The 27,635-nt window shown below is 41.3% G+C and overlaps 1 protein-coding gene across 2 annotated transcripts in view; it reads left to right on the top strand.

Moving 5' to 3' along the window:
- lrp2a (low density lipoprotein receptor-related protein 2a) overlaps nt 1-27,635 on the top strand; it is a 268,484-nt gene that overhangs the window by 185,177 nt on the left and 55,672 nt on the right. For both annotated transcript variants that reach the window (XM_067987326.1, XM_067987327.1), the window contains exons 49-59: nt 1,204-1,499; nt 3,745-4,261; nt 6,738-6,890; nt 12,459-12,629; nt 13,681-13,904; nt 14,807-14,981; nt 15,816-16,012; nt 17,843-18,088; nt 23,394-23,522; nt 25,689-25,808; nt 26,700-26,816. In XM_067987326.1, coding sequence (XP_067843427.1) covers nt 1,204-1,499; nt 3,745-4,261; nt 6,738-6,890; nt 12,459-12,629; nt 13,681-13,904; nt 14,807-14,981; nt 15,816-16,012; nt 17,843-18,088; nt 23,394-23,522; nt 25,689-25,808; nt 26,700-26,816 — 2,345 coding nt within the window. The remainder of the gene's footprint in view (nt 1-1,203; nt 1,500-3,744; nt 4,262-6,737; nt 6,891-12,458; nt 12,630-13,680; nt 13,905-14,806; nt 14,982-15,815; nt 16,013-17,842; nt 18,089-23,393; nt 23,523-25,688; nt 25,809-26,699; nt 26,817-27,635) is intronic.

Consider the following 27,635-nt stretch of genomic DNA (forward strand, 5'->3'; position numbering starts at 1 on the left):
ATGCATTCCCAATGCAACTTTGTAGTTTGAGTTTGCACAATTATTTGCAGTTAGGAGGGGAAAATCTTTTAAGATGATTTGTTCATAGTGCCTGTTTGCAGTGGAATTATTGATATATCATTTTCTCAAGAAAGTCTAGTGGTTTGTGCCAATTTTTTGGAGGTTTTTTGCTAAGTCCTCATTTTCTATTTTTATTTTGATAACTATACATCTATGCATTCCTCAATGGTTTAGCTATGGTACATTTTCAATTCCCTGATGATCTAATGGAAACCCACTTTGCTTAAGCATTAGTCTTATTTATTCATACTTTTGGATCAACACTTTCTGCTTTGGATGATTTGAATCTGAACACTAATCTTGAGTATGTACCTTAGTGAGTGTCCAATAACTTAGAAAAATGTAACCAAACTGGGAGCACAGCAGTGTTATATCATTTAAGAGCATAAGAAATTTTAGAAACAAGAAATAGTCATTAGTCCAAACAAACCTGTTCCTTTCTGATAGCTCTCTCGTTCATCTTCTCATAGCATACCTCAATCCTTTCTATCTTCAGATCTTACTGCTATTTGAACCTGTAAATGCTGTCCATTTCAATGGCTTTCCTTGATAGTTAATTATTCTTTTGCTTTATTAAAAATACTCTTTCTGACTTCCCTTCTTCTTCATTTTTAACATGTCCCCTGGTATTTGGACCTCTCACCGCACCAAACAATTTGCCTGCATCAATTTTGCCAGTCCTTTTAAATAATCATAAAAAATTCAATTATAACACATCTTCTTCCCCAAAGAAAAAGCCCAGCTCGCTTAACCTTTCCTTATAACTTCAATTCCTGATGACTGAAAAAATCTGACCTGCTCAGCTCTTTACCCTTTTAAAGGTAATAATATCCTTCAGATGATCAGGTGACCAGAACTGAACAAAGCATTCCAGGTGAGATCTGATCAATGCCTTGTATAAGAACAATGTAACCTCACTTGACTTGACTATCCTTTTGCTAATGAAATGCAATGCCTTATATGTCTGTTGTGCTGCAGCAAAGTTGAGTGTTATAGCTGAGATTCGGAGGAGGGAGGAGTATGAATGCACACATTTAATGACGAATTTGCTGGCTCTGACCAAAAATAATTCAGCAGCATCATTACAGTTACTGAGGGGTGTGCATGATATTTTCAATATTCAATGTCCACCTTTGACCACAGATGTGACCGACGTAATGACTGTGGCGATGGTAGTGATGAGCGAAGATGTACGTACCAGCCTTGTGCCCAGCACCAGTTTACATGTCAGAATGGCCGCTGCATTTCACAGTTATGGGTCTGTGATGGTGATAACGATTGTGGAGATAGATCTGATGAGATGGAACACCGGTGTCTCACCTCTGAGCCAACATGCCCTCCACATAATTTCAAATGTGACAATGGAGGTTGTATTGAAAGTGGCAAGGTGTGCAACCAAGTGGATGATTGTTCTGATAATAGCGATGAGAAGACATGCGGTATGTATTCAGTTTTAAGGAACTTCTTTTGATTTGTGAACCTGCTGCTCATCAACATGAAGGATGAATCTGGAATTGTCCAAGTGGTGAAAGGGCTGTAGGGTAACTAACTGTATCACCTAATGCATTTTTTTGGAATTTTAGTAGCATATACAAAATACGAACAGCTTTCATATATTGTCACAACTATAATAATAAAAATCAGTCAATTGAAAGTACTGTTGATCTTTTAGGGTGGATTTACATACCAGGTTTAGTGTCATAGCAAAGTGGTTTCCATTGCATTGCAATGCTGAAGTTGACATGTAAACAGCGACTGAGGCCAGTCATCTTGGAGCAGATTGGACTAGAGCTGATGGAGTGAAACCCCAAAATTTGGGAATGTTTCACTCTCAGATGGCACACTGCACTATAATTGTTTGTTGAAACTGCCTCATTTAATTTTTTTCTTCTTGGCAATTTTCTCCACTTCTCTCCCCTCCTCTCCTCGCTAGGGTATGATGCCAAAGGTGCTAGTCACTCTTTATGTGTGAAGTGTGTGTGGGTTATCCTACCTTGGCTTACATCACAACCAAGCTTAATCCTATCCTCGCCCAATGTACACATTTCCAGCAGAAGGCTGCTAGATACTGATCAGAAACGGAAAGCTTTGCTGATTTTTCTCTCCCTACCCCAGGACAATTTCGCCAATTAGAACACCCCACAACAACAACAACTTGCATTTATATAGAGTCTTTAAAGTAGTAAAACGTCCCAAGGTGCTTCACAAGAGCATTATCAAACACAATTTGACACCAAGCCACATTAGGACATATTGGGTTGATCACAGAGGTAGGTTTTAAGGAGGTTCTTAAAGGAAGAGAGAAAGGTGAAGAGGTTTAGTGGGGGGAATTCCAGAGCTCAGGGCCTAGGCAACTGAAGGCACGGCCGCCAATGGTAGAGCAATAGGGGATACACAAGAAGCAAGAATTGGAAGAGCAGAGATCTCGGAGGGTTTCAGGGCTGGAGGAGGTTACAGAGATAGGGGAAGCGGCCACAGAGGGATTTGAAAACGAGGATGAGAATTTTAATATCGAGGCGTTGCTGGACCGGGAGCCAATGTAGGTCAGCGAGCACAGGGGTGATGGGTGAACGGGACTTGGTGAGAGTTAGGATACAGGCAGCAGAGTTTTGGATCAGCTCAATTTATGGAGGCCGGAAGATGGGAGGCCAGCCAGGAAAGCATTGGAATAGTCAAGTCTAGAGGTAGCAAAGGCATGGATGAGGGTTTCAGCAGCAGATAAGCTGAGGCAGGGGCAGAGAAGGGCGATGTTACAGAGGTGGAAGTAGGCGATCTTGGTGATGGAGGGATATGTGGTCAGAAGCTCATCTCAGGGTTAAATATGACACCAGGTTGCGAACGGTCTGGTTCAGCGTCAGACAGTGCCCAGGGAGAGGGATGGAGATGGTGGCTAGGGATCGGAGTTTGTGGCAGGGGCCAAAGACAATGGCTTTGGTCTTCCCAATATCCTAGGGATGCTCCTGTGAGTGCTGGGTAACAATACCTCCATCCTTTCCTTGACCTCCTCCACAACGACCTCCAGGGAGGCAACAAAACACTGAGGCAGGCCTGTGACTCAGCCTCCTAATGACCCTTCTTCCAACGGTATAACAGCGAAATTTGGTATCAGGGAATGCAGCCTTCTTTTAAGAGGTGCATTCTCACATTAAATAGGCCTCAGGTGGCCCACTGAAAATTGCGCCATGAAAATGGGCGGGCTGTTTGTTTCCGGAAGTGATCAGATGGACAGCCCTTCAATAATATTAAAATGGGGCCTTGGGGTTAACATCACCTGGACTTCACCATGGCGACATCATGGAGGTTTGCTGCTCGCCCCGCCCACCATCCGCCAGTTCCCTTCCCGAGTTAAAATAGGGGCTTTTGTGTAACCTATTTCATTTTTAGGTGAAAATTTAATTTAATACCACGTAAGAATTTTATGCACTTTTTGATTATTAGATTTGTCATAGAATCGCAGGCTCCCCATAGAAGTGATTTTAATTTTGGAGTAAATTATAGTACTGTACCTTTATCCCAAGTATCCTGGCAATTTTATAAATGTAAAATAACATTTGCCTTTGAATTTCTTTGCTCCTCTGTTTCATAAGAACAGTAGATAAATGCAATAAACCAATTTATAGGAAGCCATTTGGCCTGTGACTCCTGGCATCCTTAATTTTGCCTTTTCTTATTATGTTGCTACAGGTGTTGATGAATGTAGTGATCCTGCACTGAATCACTGTACACACAGCTGCACCAACACAATGACCAGTTTCTTCTGCTCTTGTCACCCTGGCTACCATCTCATGGATGATGGACAGACTTGTGAAGACCTTGATGAATGCAGTGCAACACCAAGTGTTTGCAGCCAGATCTGTGAAAACACAGAAGGTTCCTATATCTGCAAATGTGCCCCAGGACATCTTCGGGAACCTGATGGAAAAAGTTGTCGCCAAAACAGCAATATTACCCCTTATCTCCTCTTCAGTAATCGCTACTACATACGTAATCTCTCTGTTGATGGGGCATTTTACACTCTTGTTCAACAAGGGTTCATCAACGTGGTGGCATTGGACTTTGACAGAGTCGAGCAAAGGTTGTACTGGATTGACATGGGCCGAAGAGTTATTGAGCGAATGTTCCTGAATGGGACCAAAAAGGAGACTGTCATTAACCACGATCTACAAGCTGCAGAGGGCCTTGCTGTTGACTGGGTTGGGAGGTAAGATGACCTTTCATCTAACACTACTTGGAGATCTATGCTTTTTACTATTTTTAAACTAATGTACAATAAATCAGATCTACTAATAATTGATTTTAATTTAACCCAGCCTTTTACGGATTGAAGTAATTGCCATTTGTCCAAGATTAGGTATGACATTTTGTTGTGTCTCTATCTCAAATGAATATAGCAGGTGCTATTCAGTTTAAGATTACTTCATCAGAACAAAATCTGATTAAAATGATACATTATTTTTAGATTCCAAGGTGACTAAAGCCACTGTTTGGTTGTGAAATTGTTTTATTGTTACTAGACATTGCTTCAGCTTTACCTGAGATAGGTTACTGAGTAGGTGCATCAAAAGGAACAGATTTGTGTTATGAAATTTTTAGATGCTCTTGGGGGAAGTGCTTAAATCCTTTAAAGGAGAAAGTTTCAATGGAATTCAACCCAAAATAAATAGCACATCAAACAAAATCTAATTATTTGAAGGTGATGTAGAGGTAGTACTTACCATTAGTAGTGAGTCCTCAGGAGGCTGTGGGCTCCCATTTTGTTCTGACCAAGAGTGGATTGAAGCCACCAATGTGGTTTGTACATTGCTGGCTCACATGAAACTCCTCCTGATCTTGGTGAAGATCCACAGCTAAAAATAAAAAGGTAAATCTGACTGATTCTGCACTCCCATGAGGGAATCATGGTTGTAGAGAGCACAAATTGGAGCTAGGGCTACCGTCATGTCTGTTTTCTTGTCTCAGCTCCTTTTGAGTGCTCTCCACTTGGAACATGGGATCGCTGAATTTACCCTAAAATTCCAAACCTGACCTGGAAGCAGCTGTGATTACACAAGAGCATGCAGGCACAATTGTATTAGAATCATTATCACTAAGTAACACTGTTGCAGTGTTTCCACCAATAATATGAACTCTTAATTAATTGAAATGTTACTGAAAGCATTACCTGCTTGTAGGTATCAATGGGTATATCCAAGAAGTGGAATGAGTGAACCAGTGGAGATTTGATTTGATCCTTTCTTCTCCCGTATTTTGTAACTGAGCTGGATATTTATTTTCCTACTTTTGTTCAAAGGACGACTCGTCCTTGCCTTGGAGGGAGTTGAAATATTGATAGCAGTGGTATTGTTCTATTGGCGGGGGGTTGGGGATGGGGGGGTGGTAGCAGGATTAGTCAAGTTTATTGTAAATGGAATCAGCCAAAAGCAGATTGAGTTGAAACATGCCAACTCTCTTACAACAGAGAGTAGGGATAATGGGTAGGTACTCACATTGGCAGGATGTAACTAGTGGAGTCCCACAGGGATCTGTCTTGGGGCCTCAATTATTCACAATATTTATTAACGACTTGGATGAAGGCATAGAAAGTCTCATATCTAAGTTTGCCGATGACACAAAGATTGGTGGCATTGTAAGCAGTGTAGATGAAAACATAAAAGTACAAAGGGATATTGATAGATTAGGTGAATGGGCAAAACTGTGGCAAATGGAATTCAATGTAGACAAATGTGAGGTCATCCACTTTGGATCAAAAAAGGCTAGAACAGGGTACTTTCTAAATGGTAAAAAGTTAAAAACAGTGGATGTCCAAAGGGACTTAGGGGCTCAGGTACATAGATCATTGAAGTGTCATGAACAGGTGCAGAAAATAATCAAGAAGGCAAATGGAATGCTGGCCTTTATATCTAGAGTACAAGGGGGCAGAAGTTATGCTGCAGCTTTACAAAATCCTGGTTAGACCGCACCTGGAGTACTGTGAGCAGTTCTGGGCACCGCACCTTCGGAAGGACATATTGGCCTTGGAGGGAGTGCAGCGTAGGTTTACGAGAATAATACCCGGACTTCAAGGATTAAGTTACGAGGAGAGATTACACAAATTGGGGTTGTATTCTCTCGAGTTTCGAAGGTTAAGGGGTGATCTGATTGAAGTTTATAAGATATTAAGGGGAACAGATAGGGTGGATAGAGAGAAACTATTTCCGCTGGTTGGGGATTCTAGGAGTAGGGGGCACGGTCTAAAAATTAGAGCCAGACCTTTCAGGAGCGAGATTAGAAAACATTTCTACACACAAAGGGTGGTAGAAGTTTGGAACTCTCTTCCGCAAACGGCAATTGATACTAGCTCAATTGCTAAATTTAAATCTGAGATAGATAGCTTTTTGGCAACCAAAGGTATTAAGGGATACGGGCCAAAGGCAGGTATATGGAGTTCGATCACAGATCAGCCATGATCTTATCAAATGGCGGAGCAGGCACGAGGGGCTGAATGGCCTACTCCTGTTCCTATGTTCCCTGTAAAAACCTATTTAATTCTTAAAAAGATGTTTCTTGTATAATCTAGATAATTATCTGCAGTTGTGAACGGTCAGTCTCTTCCCAACATTACACTCTAATTCATTACTATTGGAAAACACTGAATAATGTTTTTTGTGTGAATTAACTGAGTCTTTTTTATTTCTTAGGAAACTGTACTGGCTTGATAATTTCAAAAATTGCCTTAATGTTGCTGAACTTGATGGAAGATTCCGTAAAAAGCTGGCTGACCACTGTGTGGATATAGGCAATATCTACTGCTTTGAGAACCCACGAGCTATTGCTGTTTATCCTAAATATGGGTAAAAGGACCCTAAATTATTTACCTTAGTTTAGTTTTTTTTTTGAAAAAAAGCACCTACTATATAGAATCATAGAATGGTTACGGCATAGAAGGAGGTCATTCGGCCCATTGAGCCCATGCCAGCTCTTTGTAAGAGCAATCCAGTTTCCCATTCCCCTGCTCTTTACCCTTGGCCCTGCAATTTATTTCCCTTCAAGTATTTATCCAATTCCTTTTTGAAAGCCACGATTGAATCTGCTTCCACTGCCCTTTCAGGCAGCGCATTCCAGATCATAACTACTCGCTGCTTAAAAATATTTTCCTTATGTCACCTTTGGTTCTTTTGCCAATCACCTTAAATCTGTGTCCTCTGGTTCTCAACCCTTCTGCCAATGGGAATAGTTTCTCTTTATTTACTTTATTTAAACCCTTCATGATTTTGAACACTTCTATCAAATCTCCTCTCAACCTTCTCTGCTCTAAGGAGAAGAACCCCAGCTTCTCCAGTCTATACATGTAACTGAAGTCCCTCATCCCTGGAATCATTCTAGGAAATATTTTCTGCATCCTCTCTAAGGCCTTCATATCCTTCCTAAAGTGCAGTGCCCATAATTGGACACAATACTCCAGTTGTGGCTGAACCAGTGTTTTATAAAGGTTCAACATAACTTCCTTGCTACTCTATGCCTCTATAAAGCCCAGGATCCCATATACTTTTTTAACTGCTTTCTCAACCTGCCCTGCCACCATCAAAAATTTGTGTAGATTTATCCCCAGATCTCCCTGTTCCTGCACCCCTTTTAGAACTGTATAATTTAGTTTATAATGCCTCTCTGCGTTCTCCCTGCCAAAATGTATCACTTCGCATTTCTCTGTATTAAATTTCATCTGCCTTGGGTCCGCTCATTCCACCAGCCTGTCTATGTCCTCTTGAAGCCTACTATTATCCTCCTTACTGTTTACTACACTTCCAAGTTTTGTGTCATCTGCAAATTTTGAAATTGTGCCCTCTATACCCAAGTCCAAGTCATTAATATATATAAAAAAAAAGCAGTGGTCCTAGTACCGACCCCTGGGGAACACCTTCCTCCAGTCCAAAAAACAACTGCTCACCACTACTCTCTGTTTCCTGTCATTTAGCCAATTTCATATCCATGCTGCCATTGGCCCTTTTATTCCATGGGCTTCAACTTTGCTGACAAAGCTATTGTGTGGCACTTTATCAAATGCCTTTTGAAAGTCCATATACATAACTTCAACCGTATTGCCCTCATCAACCCTTTCTGTTACCTTATCAAAAAACTCAATCAAGTTAGTTAAACACGATTTGCCTTTAACAAATCTGTGCTGGCTTTCCTTTATTAATCCACACTTGTCCAAATGACTATTAATTTTCTCCTGGATTATCGTTTCTAAAAGCTTCCCCACCACCGAGGTTAAACTGATTGGCCTGTAGTTGCCGGGTTTATCCTTACACCCTTTTTTTGAACAAGGATGTAACATTTGCAATTCTCCAGTCCTCTGGCACCAGCCCCGTATCTAAGGAGGATTGGAAGATTATGGCCAGCACCTCTGCAATTTCCACCCTTACTCCCCTCAGCAACCTAGGATGCATCCCAACTGGACCGGGTGACTTATCTAATTTAAGTACAGCCAGCCTTTCTAGTACCTCCTCTATCAATTTTTAAGCCCATCCAGTATCTCAACTACCTCCTCTTTTACTGCGAATTTGGCAGTATTTTCTTCCTTGGTAAAGACAGATGCAAAGTACTCATTTAGTGCCTCAGCCATGCCTTCTGCCTTCATGTATAGATCTCCTTTTTGGTCCCTAATCGGCCCCACCCCTTCTCTTATTGCCCGTTTACTATTTATATGCCTATAGAAGACTGTTGGATTCCCTTTTATGTTAGCTGCCAGTCTATTCTCGTATTCTCTCTTTGCCCCTCTTATTTTCTTTTTCACTTCTCCTTTGCACTTTCTATATTCAACCTGGATCTCACTTGTATTATCAACCTGACATCTGTCATTTTTCTGCTTCATCTTACTCTCTATCTCATCATCCAGGGAACTCTGATTTTAGTTGCCCTACCTTTCCCCCTCGTGGGAATGTACTCAGACTGTACCCAAACCATCTCCTCTTTAAAGGCCGCTCATGTTCGATTACGGTTGTGTCTACCAATTTTTGATTCTAATTTACCCGGGCCAGATCCGTTCTCAACCCATTGAAATTGGCCCTCCTCCAATGAAGTATTTTTACTCTAGATTGCTCCTAGTCCTTTTCCATAACTAATCTAAACCCTATGATACTCTGATCACTGTTCCCCAAATGTTCCCCCACTGACTCTTGCTCCACTTGACCTTCCTCATTCCCCAGAACCAGATCCAGCAATGCCTCCTTCCTCATTGGGCCGGAAACAAACTGATCAAGAAATTCTCCTGAACACACTTCAGAAATTCCTCCCCTCTTTGCTCTTTACACTATTACTATCGCAGGCTAAATTAGGATAGTTGAAGTCCCCCATTATCACTACTCTATAGTTCTTGCACCTCTGTGTAATTTCCCTGCAAATTTGCTCCTCTATATCCTTCCCATTAATTGGTGGCCTCTGGAATACACCCAATGGTGTAATGGCACCTCTATTGTTTCTTAACTCTAACCAAATATATTCTGTCCTTGACCCCTCAAGGACATCCTCTCTCTCCAGCACTGCAATATTCTCTTTAATCAATACTGCCACCCACCTCCTTTTTTCCTTCCCTATCCTTCTTGAACACCTTGTATCCAGGAATATTTAGTACCCAATCCTGCCCTTTTTTGAGCCAGGTCTCCGTTAACGCCAGCACATCATATTCCCATGTGGCTATTTGCACCTGCAGCTCACCAACCTTAATTACCATGCTTTGTGTGTTTACACACATGTGCTGTAAACCTATCTTAGACCTTGTATTCTCTTTTAGTCTGATCCCATCTCATACTGTACTATTTGTTACTCTTAGTGCCATCTGTCCCTCACAATCCTTTATGCACCTTGTTTCTCCTTTTTAATGCTACATCCTCATGCCCATCCCCCTGCCAAATTAGTTTAAACCCTCCCCCACAGCACTAGTGAACCTCCCCGCGAGGACATTAGTCCCAGCTTTGTTGAGGTGCAACCCGTCCATCTTGAACAGGTCCCCCCTGCCCCAGAACTGCCCAATGCCCCAAGAATCTGAAGCCCTCCCTCCTAGACCAAGTCTCTAGCCATGCATTAAACTGCCTTATCTTCCTATTCCTGTACTCACTAGTGCGTGGCACTGGGAGTAATCCAGAGATTACTACCTTTGAGTTCCTGCTTTTTAACTTCTTCCCTAGCTCCTGAAACTCTAGTCACAGGATCTCATCCCCTTTCTTTCCTATGTCGTTGGTACCCACATGGACCATGACTTCTGGCTGTTCCCCTTCCCCCCACCCCCCACCCCCCGCAGAATGTTCTGCATCCTCTCCGTGATGTCCTTTACCCTGGCACCAACGAGGCAACATACCATGCAGAACTCACATCAACGGTCACAGAAACGCCTGTCAGTCCCGCTGACTATCGAATCCCCATTGACTACTGGATTTCTACACTTCACTGTACCCCCCTGTGCAGTCCTTTGCCCCATGGTGCCATGCTCAGGACTGCACTCCCTCATGGTATCGTCACCCTCACTGGTATTCAGTGCTGAATAACGGTTTGAGGAGGAAAGTGAAAGGAATATCTACTTAACTGCTTTTGAAAACTATATTTTATGGGCTAGAACACCTGAAAGGGATCTGAGCATAAAATATTGAAGTCTGTGCTTTATTTTGGTTAGTTGCAGCTGCTGTCTCAGAGTAATGAATCTGTCTTGGTCAGACAGATGATCTATCTCCCAGTTTATATAAGCGACTCAATGAACATCCCAATTGTTGCCAAACCTGAAGCCAATCAACACTCCGTAGAAATTATGCAAATATCACCCGTTTTGTACGCTGTTCCCATGCCTGCTGTTCTAGCATAAAACCCACAATGACATTTACAAATACATGGAAGAATAAAATGTAAGATTCATATTGGCTGATTAGTGGTTATTAATTCATGGCAAAAATGTTTGAATTGAAAAATAAATTCTACTCTTTGTTTTTCCTGCTTTATGTTACTACTATGAGAAATTTCTATATAAGAACAAAACAAGACAACATGTAAACATAATCCCTGAACCATATGTTAGACTCTAGTAAATGATCCAGTAGGTTTCATATAATGAAGACACTAGGTCCCACATTGTATCGTCAGTTAGCTCACTGGTTTAGCATAAAACCTACTAGATCATTCACTGTAGCCTTATTGTATCCAGAAGTAAATATTTCCTTGAACATGGCAGCTATCATTTGATAATGTTCCTAATTCTGTGTGTTACAGCAAAATTAATCATTAATGTAGCAGTCATCTGCTAGACCAAAGTTAAGGCATTTGTAGACGTAATTTCATGTCATTTTTCCTCCCAATGGGTTTATTCTTCAATTGAGATTATAATCCTTGCACACATTCTGCATTGGACAGTGCCCTATTATAAATCCAAGAAACAATAGACTATTGTTAATGAAGAGGTCAATGACTTTCTAAGTGAACATCAGATACATTTTGTGTATTTTACCTATTCTACATAAAGACCTACTTCTCCCAATAGCTTTTGAAGTATATTTAGAATGCAATACTTCAACAAAGCTTCAGACCTGATCGATTGCTTGGCATCGTGGTTCAGTGGAGTAATTTGAGTTAGCATTACGGTATCCAGTGTGGGTAAACATAAGTCTTTACGTAAGGCTCACTGTTGTGAAAAACAGATCTTTATGTTGAAGAACAGAATTTTTATTTCTTTCTGCTACATTGCTTTCATTTCACAATTGACCAGAGCTTGTTTGACAGACTTTCTAGCAGAAATAGAAATCAGTTCATTCTGTGACCATGCTGTATATGAAGTTACATGATGTGTGGTAGATGAACCTTTTAAGTGTTTAAATATTGCAGTATGAAGCTAAGTAAGAATTTTAACAACAAAAAAATTAAGTTTATTTAAAAAAAAATTAATTGCCAACATCAAGAAAACTTTTCTCTTTTGATAGTGCACCTAATATTATGAAAACATGCCAGACAGGCTTCATTGCTGCCATTTTAATCACAATTATCTTTAGTTAACAAATATAAGATCAGCACTCACTGTAAATTGAGTAAATACTGCATCGTTGATATAGGTGTTAGTGTTGAACGTGATCAATCGAAATGATCTGAGATATACCTTGCCCCTCTTTCTGCTGTGAATTTATGAACCATGCATTGAAATGGCCTGCACAAATTGAGAATGAAGCCTTAATCTGTTACAAGACAAAATCTCCCTGATCAGATTCCAACGTGATGAGCAAGGGCCTTTATATGAATCAAAAAATGTTCTTATGTAACAATGTTATTGAGCTGATTGAAAAATACGATTCCTGTCACGCCGCACACAGCAATTTGACAAGATAGATTTTGACTTGCTAGAGACTTTAGTATCATTTATATATTTCAGTTTTTAAAACTCTTTGCAGATATATTTTCTGGACTGACTGGGGTTTTCAAGCATACATTGGTCGCATGGGCATGGATGGTAAAAACAAATCAGCCATTATTACCACAAAATTGGAATGGCCCAATGGATTGACCATTGACTACACAAACGATAAACTCTATTGGACTGATGCTCACCTGAACTATATTGAGTAAGCACTCCTGAAGTTGAAAGTGGTAACTTTTTTGAATAATGAAATGCAAACCGTTATGTCTAATTTCAGTTTTATTGCACAAAGTTTTAGTTACTATGGGTACAATAGAACACATTTTATAATCAAATACAATGGCCCGGAGTTTCCTGCAATACCAAGATGGGTAATGTAAATTTTGCCACCTAGCACACCTATCTTTCAATGGATAACTTTCTCCATATTTTCCTGCCTTTCTAATTAGAATGCACCACAGCGAACATAGCAGCGAATCTGAAGTGGCAAAGCCAATGGACAATCTACTGATCCTGCCGCTAATGCTGTGATTTATCTTTGAACTCAACAGCAATGCTACAAAAAATTTACTTTTTTCCAAAACACGATATAAAATGAGACTGAAGTACATAAACTAAGGCAATTTGTTTATCAAGCTGGTTTTAAAATGCTCTAGCATATTCTGCCTATATAATACAGCTCCTAAGATCAAGCAGTTGGTCTTATATAATTTTAGGTAGAAGCTTTCACTTTGTTGATAGGTCACTAGGCTGTCAAAAGCTGCTGAACTCTTCCAGCTCTACAGTACCAACAGCTTTTTACCCACAAACTCACCTTTCATCTAGTTAACTTCAGTGAAGTCCTGTGTTTAATTGGATGTTTGAGCTGAAAAAACAACGGTGCAAGTCCCCAGGAAAACCTGGGCCTACTTTGAAACATTGATCATGTAAAAAAAGACATTGCAATGAAAATATATTCCTAGTTATATTTAATTTCCCTCCAGTAGAGCCCCACAGCTGCCATTTTGTCCTGAAAGAGTAGGCTAGTCTGAGCTATATGCTTCTCCACATTTGCTACTAATTGACATCTGTATAAACCAATTCTGTCTACTAATGTAGATAAAAATCTTCAAAACCCTCCATTGAGAGGAATTGAGTTTGAATGATAATCAAGACCAGATTTGAACTTGAGCTCTGGAAGTCCAGTGCTCAGATACTAGTTTATATTGTTATTGTGATCTCGCTACGGAAGCATAAATGACTTTTGTCTTTTGTAGATTTTCCAACCTGGATGGAACCCATCGGCACTCAGTGTTTGATGGAACCCTAGGCCACCCATTTGCCATTAGCCTGTTTGAGGATACAATATATTGGACTGATTGGAATACAAAATCAGTGGAGAAAGCAAACAAATACACTGGGGAAGGGAGGATGTTGTTGGTGAATACCACCCACAGGCCCTATGACATCCATGTATACCATCCATACAGACAACCAATAGGTAAGTGTATAATCTGAGAAACTGACATAAAATGCAGCATTTCTTATCTCATATGTTATCTGTGTTGTACTGCCTCTCAAATTTTGGAGTGATTTATATGTTGAACATTAATTTCTTAATATCCATTAGACTTTACTTTATCTTCTAGAACATTGAGATACTTAAGATGCTTGTTATATTGGTAAGATCTGCATTGTTCCATCTGATACTTTTCGCAATATTTTCTATTTTGCCCATACATGCTGCGGCTGTATATATGAAGTAGGATAATATCCTGGACTGAATTTATATAGCTCACAATAAAATGGTAAATGGTAGTGAAAAGAAATACTTGACAAGGGACTCAGTTTTTCCTCCAAAGTGAATGAAATAACTTGGATGATTCTTGCATTGCTGTTAGTGACCCACACTGGCAGACACTGCAGATGCTGTTGACTGATTAATTTATACAGATGTCAATTTCAATACAATTATACATCGGATGATTATTATAGATACAAAGGGAAGTGTTCCTCTGTAAAACTGCATTATTTCTCAGTAAAACCCTCTCTTCCTAACAGCTGCCCCTATTATATCCTTTGTCTAGAATCATATGTTGTTAAGCCCATTCCCTTCTTCCTGTAGCACATTCAAGCAAAAGGACAGTCCACAGCAAACAAAGGGACAAATGAATCACAACAATAAAACTTCAAAAGAAAAACTGATTTTTTTTTAAAAAGAGCTACTTTGGGAATGTGCTCAAGGCTTTGAGTTGTGGAAGCTCTTCACGTTTGCTTTTGTTTGTTTTGTAGCCTTGCACCACAGTTCCAGCCATTGTTTATTTTGTGTACAATGCTTCTTCCTTATAAGTGCATTGAAATATATCCCTGTACTAACAGTTGCTTTTATACCCCTCTTTTCAGCAAACAATCCCTGTGATACCAATAATGGAGGCTGCTCCCATCTGTGTCTGATAGCAGCAGGTGGCCAAGGTTATACATGTGAATGTCCGGATAACTTCCTGAGACAGATTGGCAGCATCACTCACTGTCTTCCCATGTGCACAAGTACACAGTACAGATGTCTAGACAATGAAAGGTACAATAACTAATGCTGCATTTTTAATGATTTTTGCATCATCATAAGTTCACATTTAAATATGATTCTCTTTCTAGCATTTTCTGTTTGTGTTTCAGATTTCCAGCTTTTGTCGTTTTTTTTGCTTTTTATTTAATTATGATTCTATTACTTTAATATAAGGGTAACTACTGTATTGACTTTTTGAGAGTGAATGACAATAAGGTCATACTTGGCTTCCATTTGTTTTTGGTACTAATGATATATAATTTAAGACAATGAAGCTATTCATGTGCATTAATTTGATGCGATTCTCATCCCAGAAGTGTAGGAAGATCACCTGTTGACTGCAGACAACTCTTTTGAGGATAACACATCATTATGTATGTTATTTTATTCAGCAAAATACTACAACACTCCTGCAGTATGTGAATACTTTTTCAGCAATCCCTTCTAATATATTTTGTGAGAAAGAGATGAACGTTAACAGCTTATCTGTTTTCAATGAGTTTACATATCGTAACTAAGCTTGTATCTCCATCAGAACAGATGTGTACTGTAGAAGCTTTCTATGCCAAGAGTGGATACCTGGAATTCAAATATGGAGGGCAGCAAGCTCGGCAGGATTTTTTTTCTATTAGTTTTATTTTATGCATACCAGCACAAGGCTCTGGACCAGAGGCAAAAATTCACAAGATCTACCCTCAAATGTTATTGTTATTCTTCCAACATTCTTATTCTGTGAAGTTATATGGCAAATATCAAGTTAATTTATACTATTTTTCATCACATTACTTGTGTTGAACGTATTGTGCACAAAAAAAGGCTATAATTTTGTTGGTTTGTTTGCCGTAGGTGTATTCCGATTTGGTGGAAATGTGATGGACAGAGAGATTGCAGGGATGGATCAGATGAACCTACCACCTGCCCAACCCGCTACTGTAGAATTGGACAGTTTCAGTGCGTTGATGGCAACTGCACCAGCTCCAACTTCTTGTGTAATGGTTATCAGGATTGTGCAGATGGATCTGATGAACACATTGTGCTTTGTAGTAAGTATTTCTTATTGTTATTTGAACATCGTAGTTTATATCAAAGTGTCAGCATGGTTCCTAGGCTGGCAGTATCTTAATGAGCCATTCTTCCTTGTAACCCTATCTGTGGCCATCCATTGCCATATTTTGCCACTTTCACTTCAATCTCCTCTCCTCCACTGCTTAAGATCCCCTGCCCCTATTAGTGGATGCATTTTAGTCCAAACTACAAATTTAAAGCTACCTATAAAGAGCACATTGCCCTGGAATTTATTGTTCCCGGTCATTGGGTTTCACTCCTACTGCTCCTTCCTCTTTTACTGGTATACTGGACCCACTGGTGTGCATGCTAACACTGAGACCACTACTCACCACTGGACTCCTGAATCAATCTCTGCTGGCTCATGGTTGAATCTCCACACCTCCTTGACTTTCTATTTTCTACTGGACAACCTCCAGCTGTGTACCCACTGATACTCTGCCCCTCAAACAGCTTTTGGCCTCACTCACCCTCTACAACTGTCTCCAAGCTGACTCCACCCTATCTACAAGTCAATGTCATCCCACCACAGGATCTCAGACTTTAACTTTGGACTCTTGTATTATTTCCTCTGTCCTCCATTTACAAGCAGCATATCTCTCCTAATCACAGTCATGCCTATGTAACCTGAATTGCTTCTGTGTCCATTCGCGTGCATGTTTTGGCTGCTACTCCGGACCCAAACGTATTACTTCTTTCTCTTTTTTTTCTTCTTTTGACCCTTCATGAGCCCTTTCCTCATGTCTCCTCTCCTTCCTGTCACCCATTCATGCCACCTTTCATTTTTCCCCTCTCGGGTACTTTGCCCCCTAATTCTACTCCAACTCATCACTACTCCTCTGCCTCCCAACGCTCCTGCTGCAATCCCAGGCTTGAATCCCCCTTGGATAAGCTGACTGCTATCCTTTGTGACTCTCTCGATATCCTCCAAAGGGCCCATCGAGGGACCGTTGTTGCCTCATTATGAGCAACAACTCCAAACGCCCCACCCTTCTCTCTCTCAGATTTTCCCACACAGCATGCAGACTGCGGGCTAATTTTGCCAGCTTCCTCCTACCTGTCCCACTCACCCCACCTGTCACTGCCCCCTTGGACTCTTGCCAGTGGATCAACTATCATCGGGCCTCTCCATATTTCTCTTCAGAATGTCCATTTGCTTGTTCTGGCCCCACAAGGATACTTCGGGGTTCCCCAGCCCCTGGCTTCCCCACCCCACGGCTTCCCCACCCCCCTCCCCAATTATGGACTTGTTGACCCCCCTCTATCCATTGTTACCTTGCTGGGGACCGTTTCTGTGGGTCCTCGGCGGCGGCTTGACCCCCACCAATTTTGACTCCCACCTGCCAGCAGTGACGTCATTCATAAGAACATAAGAAATAGGAGCAGGAGTAGCATCCGGCCCCTCGAGCCTGCTCCGCCATTCAACAAAATCATGGCAGATCTTCTACCTCAACGCCATTTTCCTGCACCATCCCCATATCCCTTGATGCCTTTAATATCTAGAAATCTATCGATCTCTATTTTGAATGTACTCAATGACTGAGCCTCCACAACCCTCTGGGGTAGAGAATTCCAGCTTTGGTCGGGAGTCAGAGACCGATTATAGAAATGAGGCCGGGGAGTTAAAATCTCCTGGGCCTTATGCTCTGGGGTCTCGCCTGCCAGTTCAGCCCAATCCTGCCCTGAGTAAAGATCGTCCCTCTAGTATCAGATACATTATTGAATTGAAGGAAAACTGTCTTCATCAATCCAATGGTACAGCAGCTACTTTTTCCCAACCTTGCCTCAACTTAATATTTGTTTTATAGTCAGTCACCAATGTGAGAACTACCAGTGGCAGTGCGCCAACAAGCGCTGTATTCCTGAAGCCTGGCAATGTGATGGGGAGAACGACTGCACAGATAACTCTGATGAAGACCCTGCTTACTGTGCTTCTAGAACCTGTCATCCAGGCCAGTTTAAATGTAATAATGGCCACTGCATCCCACTGTCCTGGAAATGTGATGTAGATGATGATTGTGGAGATTACTCTGATGAGCCCTATGATGAATGTCGTGAGTATATTTGAAAGAAATTGTTCCTGAAAGCAATTGGGCTTTAACATTTAAGTTGTTCTTGAAAATATATTACCTAGAACTTTACCTCGAATTTGGTCCCCTTCACTGACTTTCTATCTGCAACCATGATCCTCTGGCAGTTAAGTGTGATCAGTAGACTGCCCTGTGACCATTGTTAGTGCTGCTCCATTGCAGCCAGTGAGAGGTGGATTTTGTTAGAACAAAACCTTCTGCTGAATTATGGTGGACCATTTCCACCATATAGAGTTGTGGTAGGGCATTGAAGTGAACAGCTTAACAAGCAATTCGATGTGTTTTCTACAACAACAATAAGGTGTTTCTGGAGAGAAAAGCATGAAGGGATTCAGTGGGAAGGCAGGTAGGTGGGGTTAAGATTTATCAAAAAGGAATAGGTTTTGTTCCTAAAAAAAAATCTTATGTTATTATCTATTGGACAAGAATATGCAATTTGTTCACAAGTAACATTACTGGCAGCAACAAGTTAATATTGTAAAAAATATATTGGTCACCATGAGTAAGTCTCGTCCATTACATATGATAGGTATATGATATTCAATGTATATATACTGTGTATCTTACCTGATGGGGAGGTTACCTAATAGCATTTATGACTATGAAATATGTGAGTATGTGACTGTTTTATCATAACACCATCGGATCAATTTTAACCCCGAGGTGGGTGACTGGTGATGCGATTGCACTGCCTGTCCGATATTCATTCTGAGGGCTGGGCCTCATTTATATTTGATCAGGGTGGATGGGAATTCCAGCGACTCCACCACAAAGCCGAGCCAGAGGTTTCATCTGGGTGGCGAGGTGGAAGGCAATCGCAAGAGGAGAGGGCGCGAATGGGCCGGCATGAATTCTCCTGCTGGACAGAGAAAATTCTTCTTTTTAAAAAAAGGAACTTAACAGGTTTTGGAGAGGCCCCTTAACAACAGCTGTTCAGCTGCTCAATGCCTGGTACCAATGGATGGTATAGTTGCATGCACGCTCCATCCATTGTACCTTTAAAATTGGGGATCTGTATAGCATCGGATCCCGATTAGTATATTAAAATTAGACACCCACCAGAAACCCACCCGTGATATGCTCCCCCTGCACTATGTGGGAAGTCATGGACACTACCGGTGTCCCTGGTGACCATGTGTGCAGGAAGTGTGTCCAGCTGCAGCTACTGGCTAACCGCATTTTGGAGCTGGAGCTGCGAGTGGATTCACTGTGGAGCATCCGCGATGTTGAGATTATCGTGGATAGCACGTTCAGTGAGGTGGTCACACCGCAGGTAAAGATTACGCAGGCAGAAAGGAAATTGGTGACCGCCAGGCAAAGTAAAAGGACTAGGCAGGTAGAGCAGGAGTCCCCTGGGGCCATCTCCCTCTCAAACAGGTATTTTGCTTTGAATATTGTTGGGAGAGATGGGTTATCAGGGGAATGCAGCAAGAGCCAAGATCGTGGCACCACGAGTGACTCAGCTGCACAGGAGGGGAGGAAAAAGAATGGGAGAGCAATAGTGATAGGGGATTCCATTGTAAGGGGAACAGTTAAGCATTTCTGCGGCCGCAGACGTGACTCCAGGATGGTATGTTACCTCCCTGGTGCTAGGGTCAAGGATGTCACGGAGTGGCTGCAGGACATTCTGAAGGGGGAGGGTGAACAGCCAGAGGTCGTGGTCCATATCTGTACCAACGATCTCGGTAAAAAAAGTGATGAGGTCCTGCAAGCAGAATATAGGGAGTTAGGAAATAAATTAAAAAGCAGGACCTCTAAGGTAGTAATTTCAGGATTACTCCCAGTGCCACGTGCTAGCAAGAGCAGAAATAGGAGAATAGACCAGATGAATGCGTGGCTTGAGAGATGGTGTAAGAGGGAGGGGTTTAAATTCCTGAGGCATTGGGACCAATTCTGGGAAAGGCAGGACCTGTACAAGCTGGACGGGTTGCACCCAAGCAGGACCAATATCCTCGCAGGGGCATTTGCTAGTTCTGTTGGGGATGGTTTAAACTAGTATGGCAGGGGGATGGGAACCAAAGGGCAGGTACAGATAGGACAAATGCAGACCAGGAAACGGGAAGTAGTTAGTGACGTAGTTAGCGACTCAGAAAGGCAAAAAAAGCAAAGGTTAAATAGTGTTCAGCACAGGAATTTGATGGGGTTAAAGGATATATACTTCAATGCAAGGAGTATTACAAACAAAGCAGATGAGATAAGGGCACTGATAGACACATGGCAGCATGATATCATTGCTATAATGGAAACCTGGCTTAAAGAGGGGGATAATTGGCATTTCAATATCCCTGAATATAGAGTTTTCAGGCAGGATAGAGTGGGTGATAAAAAAGGAGGGGGGGTAGCATTATTAGTTAAAGAATCAATTACAGTTGTGAGAAGGGATGATATGCTAAATGGATCATCAATCGAGGCCATATGGGTTGAGCTAAGAAATAAAAAAGGGGCAGTCACACTACTAGGAGTGTACTATAGACCCCCGAATAGCGAAAGGGAGATAGAAGAACAAATATGTAGGCAAATTTCTAAGTGCAAAAATAAGAGGGCAATAATAGTAAGGGACTTCAACTACCCTAACATCAACTGGGATTCAAAAAGTGTGAGGGGCACAGAGGGCGCAAAATTCTTGATCGGTGTCCAGGAGAACTTTTTTAGCCAGTACGTGACAAGCCCAACAAGAGGGAATGCAATTCTAGATTTAGTCCTGGGAAATGAAGATGGGCAAGTGGGTGAAGTGACAGTAGGTGACCATATTGGGGATAGTGACCACAGTTCAGTTCGTTTTAGCATTATTCTGGAAAAGGACAGAGTTAAATTAGGAGTAAATTTTATAAATTGGGAGAAGGCAAATTTTACAGAACTAAGGTGATTTGGCAGAAGTGGACTGGACACAGCTACTTGAGGAGAAATCAGTGGCAAGGCAATGGGAGGCACTAAAAAGTGAAATTCTACGGGTACAATGCAGACACGTCCCCTCAAAGAAAAAGGGTGGCACTGCCAAATTTAGAGCCCCCTGGTTGTCTAGAAGTATACAGGGCGAGATAAAGCAGAAAAAGAAAACTTATGACTGTCACAGAAAACTAAATACTGCAGAAAGCCGAGAGGAGTATAGAAAGTACAGGGATGACGTAAAAAAGGAAATAAGGAAAGCAAAGAGAAGGCATGAAAAAATATCAGTAAGATTAAAGAAAACCCAAAGATGTTTTATCAGTACATTAAGAACAAGAGGGTAGGTCCCACCTTTTCCTTAACTATCAGGGACAATAAGGATAACTTGTCTGTAGAAGCAGAGGATGTGGGTAGGGTTTTAAATGAATATTTTGTCTCCATATTCACAAACAAAAGGGATGATCCGGACGTAGTAATTAAAGAGGAGAGATGTGAAATATTGGATAAGGTAAACATAATGAGAGAGGAAGTAATGGAGGGACTGGAATCCTTGAAAGTTGATAAGTCACCAGGGCCGGATGGATTGTTTCCTAGGCTACTGAAGGAATCCAGGGAGGAAATAGCGGATGCTCTGAGGATCATTTTCCAATCCTCACTAGATACAGGGGAGGTACCAGAGAACTGGAAGACTGCAAACGTAGTACCATTGTTCAAAAAGGGTACGAGGGAAAGGCCGAACAATTATAGGCCGGTCAATCTTACCTCGGTGGTGGGCAAACTATTAGAATCAATACTGAGAGATAGGATAAACTGTCACTTGGAAAGGCATGGTTTAATCAGGGATAGTCAGCATGGATTTGTTCAGGGAAGGGCATGCCTTACAAATCTGATTAAATTCTTTGAGGAAGTGACAAGGAGGATTGATGAGGGTAGTGCAGTGGATGTTGTCTACTTGGATTTTAGTAAGGCATTTGACAAGGTCCCACATGGCAGACTGGTCAGAAAGGTAAAAGCCCATGGGATACAGGGAAATGTGGCAAATTGGATCCAAAATTGGCTCAGTAACAGGAAACAAAGGGTAAAAATCGATGGATGTCTTTGCAAACGGAAATCCGCTTCCAGTGTTTTGCCACAGGGCTCAGTGTTGGGTCGCTTGCAGTTTGTGGTATATATTAATGATTTGGACTTGAATGTAGGGGGCATGATTGGCAAATTTGAAGATGACACAAAAATTGGCCGTGTAATTGATAGTGAAGAGGATAGCTGTAGACTCCAAGAAGATATCAATGGGTTGGTGGAGTGGGCGGAAAAGTGACAAATGGAGTTCAACCCGGAGAAGTGTGAGGAAATGCGCTTAGGGAGGGCAAACAGTAAAAGGGAATACGCAGTAAATGGGAATATATTGAGGGATAGAGGATGTGAGAAACCTTGGAGTGCATGTGCACAGGTCCCAGAAGGTGGCAGTACAGGTAGATAAGGTTGTGAAGAAGGCATACGGAATGCTGTCTGTTATCAGCCGAGGCATAGAATACAAAGGCAGGGATGTAATGATGGAACTGTATAAAATGCTGGTAAGGCTACAGCTGGAGTATTGTGCGCAGTTCTGGTCACCACATTACAGGAAGGACGTAATAGCTGTGGAGAGAGTGCAGAGAAGATTTACAAGAATGTTGCCAGGGCTTGAAAATTGCAGCAACGAGGAGAGATTGGATAGGCTGGGGTTGTTTTCCTTGGAGCAGAGGAGGCTGAGGGGAGACTTGATTGAGGTGTACAAAATTGTGAGGGGCCAGATAGAGTAGACAGGAAGTACCCATTTCCCCTAGCAGAGAGCTCAAGAACTAGAGGACATAGATTTAAGCTGATTGGCAGAAGGATTAGAGGGGACTTGAGGAAAAACTTTTTTACCCAGAGGGTGGTGGGTGTATGGAATTTGCTGCCCAAATTGGTGGTAGAGGCAGGGACCCTCAACTCTTTTAAAAAGGACCTGGACCTGGACCTGCACCTAAGGTGCTGTAAGCTGCAGGGCTACGGACCGGGTGCTGGAAGGTGGGATTAGAATGGGAACCTGGATGTTCTTCGAGCCGGCGTGGACACGATGGGCCGAACGGCCCCCTTCTGTGCTGTATCTTTTCTATGGTTCTAAACAAAGCGGTACCTAGGACCCCATGCAAAAAACCCCAGGAAAATGACGGCAGGCAGGAATGAAGCAGCAACAGGGTGGTAAGTGTATCCCCATGATTTTTGGGGTGCTCCCATCCCGTTTCCATCAGGCAGATGGAGTTAAAATTCACCCCATAAATATTCACAAGACAGACGGTAGTAGCATGTGATCAGTGAGTTGCAATAATTTTTCTCTTCTCATACTGATAATTTCTTATTTCAGATGGGCCTGACTACTCTTGTGATAATCACACCGAGTTTGCCTGTAAAACAAACTACCGTTGTATTCCTAAGTGGGCTGTATGCAGTGGCTATGATGACTGCCGGGACAACAGTGATGAGCAAAACTGTGGTAAATAAGGAAAAATGGGGCACATTTGCGCTTTATCACATCAAAGCCCTTCAATTAATTACTTTTGAAGTGATGTGATTGTTGTTATGTGGGTGAAGGTGGCAGCCATCCTGTACCAACAATGTCTCACAAACATCAGTGAGATTAATGACCATTTAATCTGTTTGTGGTGGTATTGGTTCAGGAGAATCATTAGCAGGATTCTCTGCTTTTCTTCGAATAGTTCACTGAGACCTTTAATATCTTTCTGAATAGGCAAATAAGACCTCATTTTAACATCTGAAGTTTGACACCTCCAGCACTCTCTCAGCTCAGCACTGGAGCCTAGATTATGTGTTGAAGACATGGGCCCTGAAAATTCTTGAGCCTACAATCCAGCACTTACGCCATCTTCTGCTGGCACTGGCAAACTTTCTGGGATGAGGTTCCCTAATTAGCTGTCAGTGCCGGGTGCCCACACCACTAGGGGCACAACTAGGGCACCCACTATATAAAACATGCCAGAAGGTGTCCAGGACGGGGATGGGGTATAATATTGGAGCATCCACCAGAAACAAGTTATAGCTTTCTCTCTGTGGTCTGCACTTTAAAAATTAACATTTACATTTATTCTGGAATTCCTATAAAATAGTTTAAATTTTCAGTGAACACAATGTATTTTGTGTGTTCCTGATTTTTTTTTAAAGCATCTGGAAAAGATTTTAATGCATACAATTTAAAAATAATGAAGTGCAGGGTGACATAATGGCACATTGGAACATCAACTTACAGTGCCAAAGGATGGTGGGATGCAATTTGGGCCGTTGAGTTCCTGATCTCTTGTGGGAGGTGCTGAATGTCGACCTGGGATGGGGGAGTAAGAAAATTAGAAAGGTTCTTCCCAACTGGGTTCCTTCAGGATGACGTAGTCTAGGAGCAGATTGCCCATTCTCTTTGGTGCCCTGGAAAAGTTAACTTTTATCACCTGTATGTTTCCAGCTACTGCATTTTCCTCCGTTACCTCAATGGTACATTCAGCACTTGGAACTTTGAATTTTCATTCCAGAATGGCAGAGTTCCTGCAGAACATGTGAATTAAGGGGATTGTTTTATACTTGGATCATGGTGATTTGAACCTATCTGCTAGTTTGGAAAGTGTTTGAAATGGTATTATTGACTGCTACGTATGTCACAGTGTACCTTTTAAAACTGAGTTTATTCTTCATCTAGTTTTTCTCCCTGAGCCAGATGGAATAGATTACTGTGTATATTTCCCTTAATTTTGTTCTTCATATGAAGCATAACTACCAGTCACCATGGAGATTATGACATTCAGTGTTGGGCTTCATCTTATGGCTTCAGTGAGTGATTCAGTCCTGGTACTTGGACTTGTGCAGGCAGCTAATATCAGGCCTCCTGGGCCTCTCATTTTTGTCCCTAAGCAATTTGCCAGATGGCTTGTTCTTTGTCTACAGGGCAAAAAAGTAACATTGTTCCACACAACCACGAAGAACAATTTCATTTAGTAAAGTACCAGTATAAATTTATTAGATCTTAGTTTTTTATTGCGAAGTACGGTAGGGGTCTGGAATCTGCAATAATGCATTACATATAGGACCTGTGACAGGGAACAAGGGAATACCAACAACATTCAACAATTGATTGTAGTGCCAAGTTTAACGTGGTTGGAATACTCCTTGTCTGCCACTAGAGGAAGCTCTTACACAATATAAAATTTTCTTGTACATTTTTACGTTAGGACCCCTGATTATTTAAACAATAATCTGGTCATGTATTGCTACATCTGGCAAAAAAAAGTTGTATTTTTATTAAAGTCTCATTAGCCCTGTAAGGGAATTCTCCAAAATTCTCAGGCTCGTTAGATGTTAACTCTGGTACCAAGTGCTATAATTGTGTTATAGTAGCAGCAAATGCTGATAATCACCAGGGCTTTTCTGATGTAAACCAATTATATGACTAGAGACCATTGAAATTCAAGAATATTTGACCATTACCGCCCACATAGAACTTAATTGCTTCTGAGTAACTGAATGTCATTGGTATTCCCTTGTTCCCTGTCACAGGTCCTATATATAATGCATTCATATAATGTGTATATACACACCCCAAGGGTAGTTGAAGTAATTGAGTCCTAAAATTTGTATTTTCTGTATTTATTTTTTACAGAGGATCTTACTTGCAACCCAATGGGTGATTTCCGATGTGACAATCATCGGTGTATCCCACTCCGCTGGAAGTGTGATGGGGAAAATGACTGTGGAGACGATTCTGATGAGCACAACTGCAGTATGTCATGAAATCTGATACAGTACAAACTGATTCCATTCCACCCTTCCATTGTTCTTAGTTTTCTTTTGGTCTGGTTACTTACCAACCACTGGCAAGTTGTGGTGATTTGAAGTAATCAGTAGTTTGCTGTAAATGCCTTGGTTCTGTGGAATGTGCTGTAGTCGTACAGTGACCAACATGGCCAACTCTCCTGAACAGATTTTGTTATTACAAAGGAACAGGCAATCCTGTTCCTGTGTACTGAATTTCAAAAATAGCAGTGTAGTAAGTTAGCAGACTGTCCTTTTCCCTCTGAGACTTGGTTTAGAATCCAGCCCAGAGAAATGGGATGGAAATGGTTGAATACTGACACAGAATAATGAAAGCTCACCATACAAATGGGAATTCAAAGTTACCCAATAGTGAAAGGAGTCAAATAATCAGAGTATCCTTTAGTCCTCTTGTAGTGATGAATAAAATGCTGCTGCTATTGATGATTTTGAATGTGGAAAATAATGTATAACAGCAATGCAGAAAATAATTTAATCTAGTTCAGCTAGATACTGTAGTGCAGCTGGCCCCTTGACCCAAACTGGATTGTGAGCCTGAATCCGGCATTAAATATATTGGCTGTTGGACTTATCCAGCAGATGGATAGCTTACAAAATCCTCAGGATCCACATGTTGAAAAGTGATGGTGAATACCATTTTACACAGATAACTGGGTCCATTAGGATCTAGAATTCGCTCTTAATATTTTCTAACTCCCACAGTAGTATGTTTTGTTTGACAAATTGACCATAGTCTTAGATGACATAACATCTAAAGTTGAACAGCTATGTTGGGAGGAATTCTTAGGTTAATTTATGATTTTATTAATCAGTTTAATAGAACGGTGTTTTATTTCAGACCCTCGTGAGTGCACCGAAAGTGAGTTCCGCTGCGACAATCTCCATTGTATTCCTGGACGCTGGGTGTGTGACCATGATAATGACTGTGAGGATAACTCAGATGAACGAGACTGTGGTATGATCAGAATTAGTGAATCTAGAGGAAAGAAGTATGTGTTCTTGTGTCTACTGCGAGAGAAGAAAGGTTCTTTAATAGCACTAATATACTAGAAATTGTTACTGTTTCACAGGAAAGTTCTGAGAAAACTAATAATGAACACTGCATACAGAGGAGATGGATAATGGCTAGTTTCATCTAGTAAAAGGCATATAAATTAACCAGGTAGAAGATTTTCTGATTGTCTTGCACAGGAGGGCTTGCAATAGTAAAAATACTTGTGGTCTGTACCATTGCAGTTTCTGAACTAGCAGAAAATGGCCTATTTAATATGTTATTGTTTACCAATGGTATTCAGTTACTTTTACACCTAAGATGAGTAAAACCATCAGAACACAGGGGAAGAGAAGGAGTCTAACAGTAAGTAGGATCCCCACAACTCGATTGCTTTGAATTCACTTGGCTGGAGTCCTGCCCCTGAGGACATAATTCCAACAATTTTTTATTACGGCTTCCATCACTGAATTAGTTCTTAAGCCAGTAAATCAGAGTGTTTAATAGTTATTGCTGCTGTGCCTCCAACTGACATGATATCCCCACGTGAACAGTAAGTCATTTGTGCTTGATAAGCAGGGCCTCAATTCCCTCATCACGTGAGGGGAATAAAACTAGGCACAGTATTCCAGATGTAACCAGACTTGTATAAGGTAACTTTTAGTCCTGCATTTAATTGTCCTAGGTATGCACCCTAACACCCGATTTGCTATTGCAACAGCCTCACAATACTGGTCATGGTGCTTCAATGACTCATGAAGTATAACCCCCAGCTCCTATTCC

This window comes from Heptranchias perlo, chromosome 7 (assembly GCF_035084215.1).
Source record: "Heptranchias perlo isolate sHepPer1 chromosome 7, sHepPer1.hap1, whole genome shotgun sequence".
NCBI lineage: Eukaryota > Metazoa > Chordata > Chondrichthyes > Hexanchiformes > Hexanchidae > Heptranchias > Heptranchias perlo.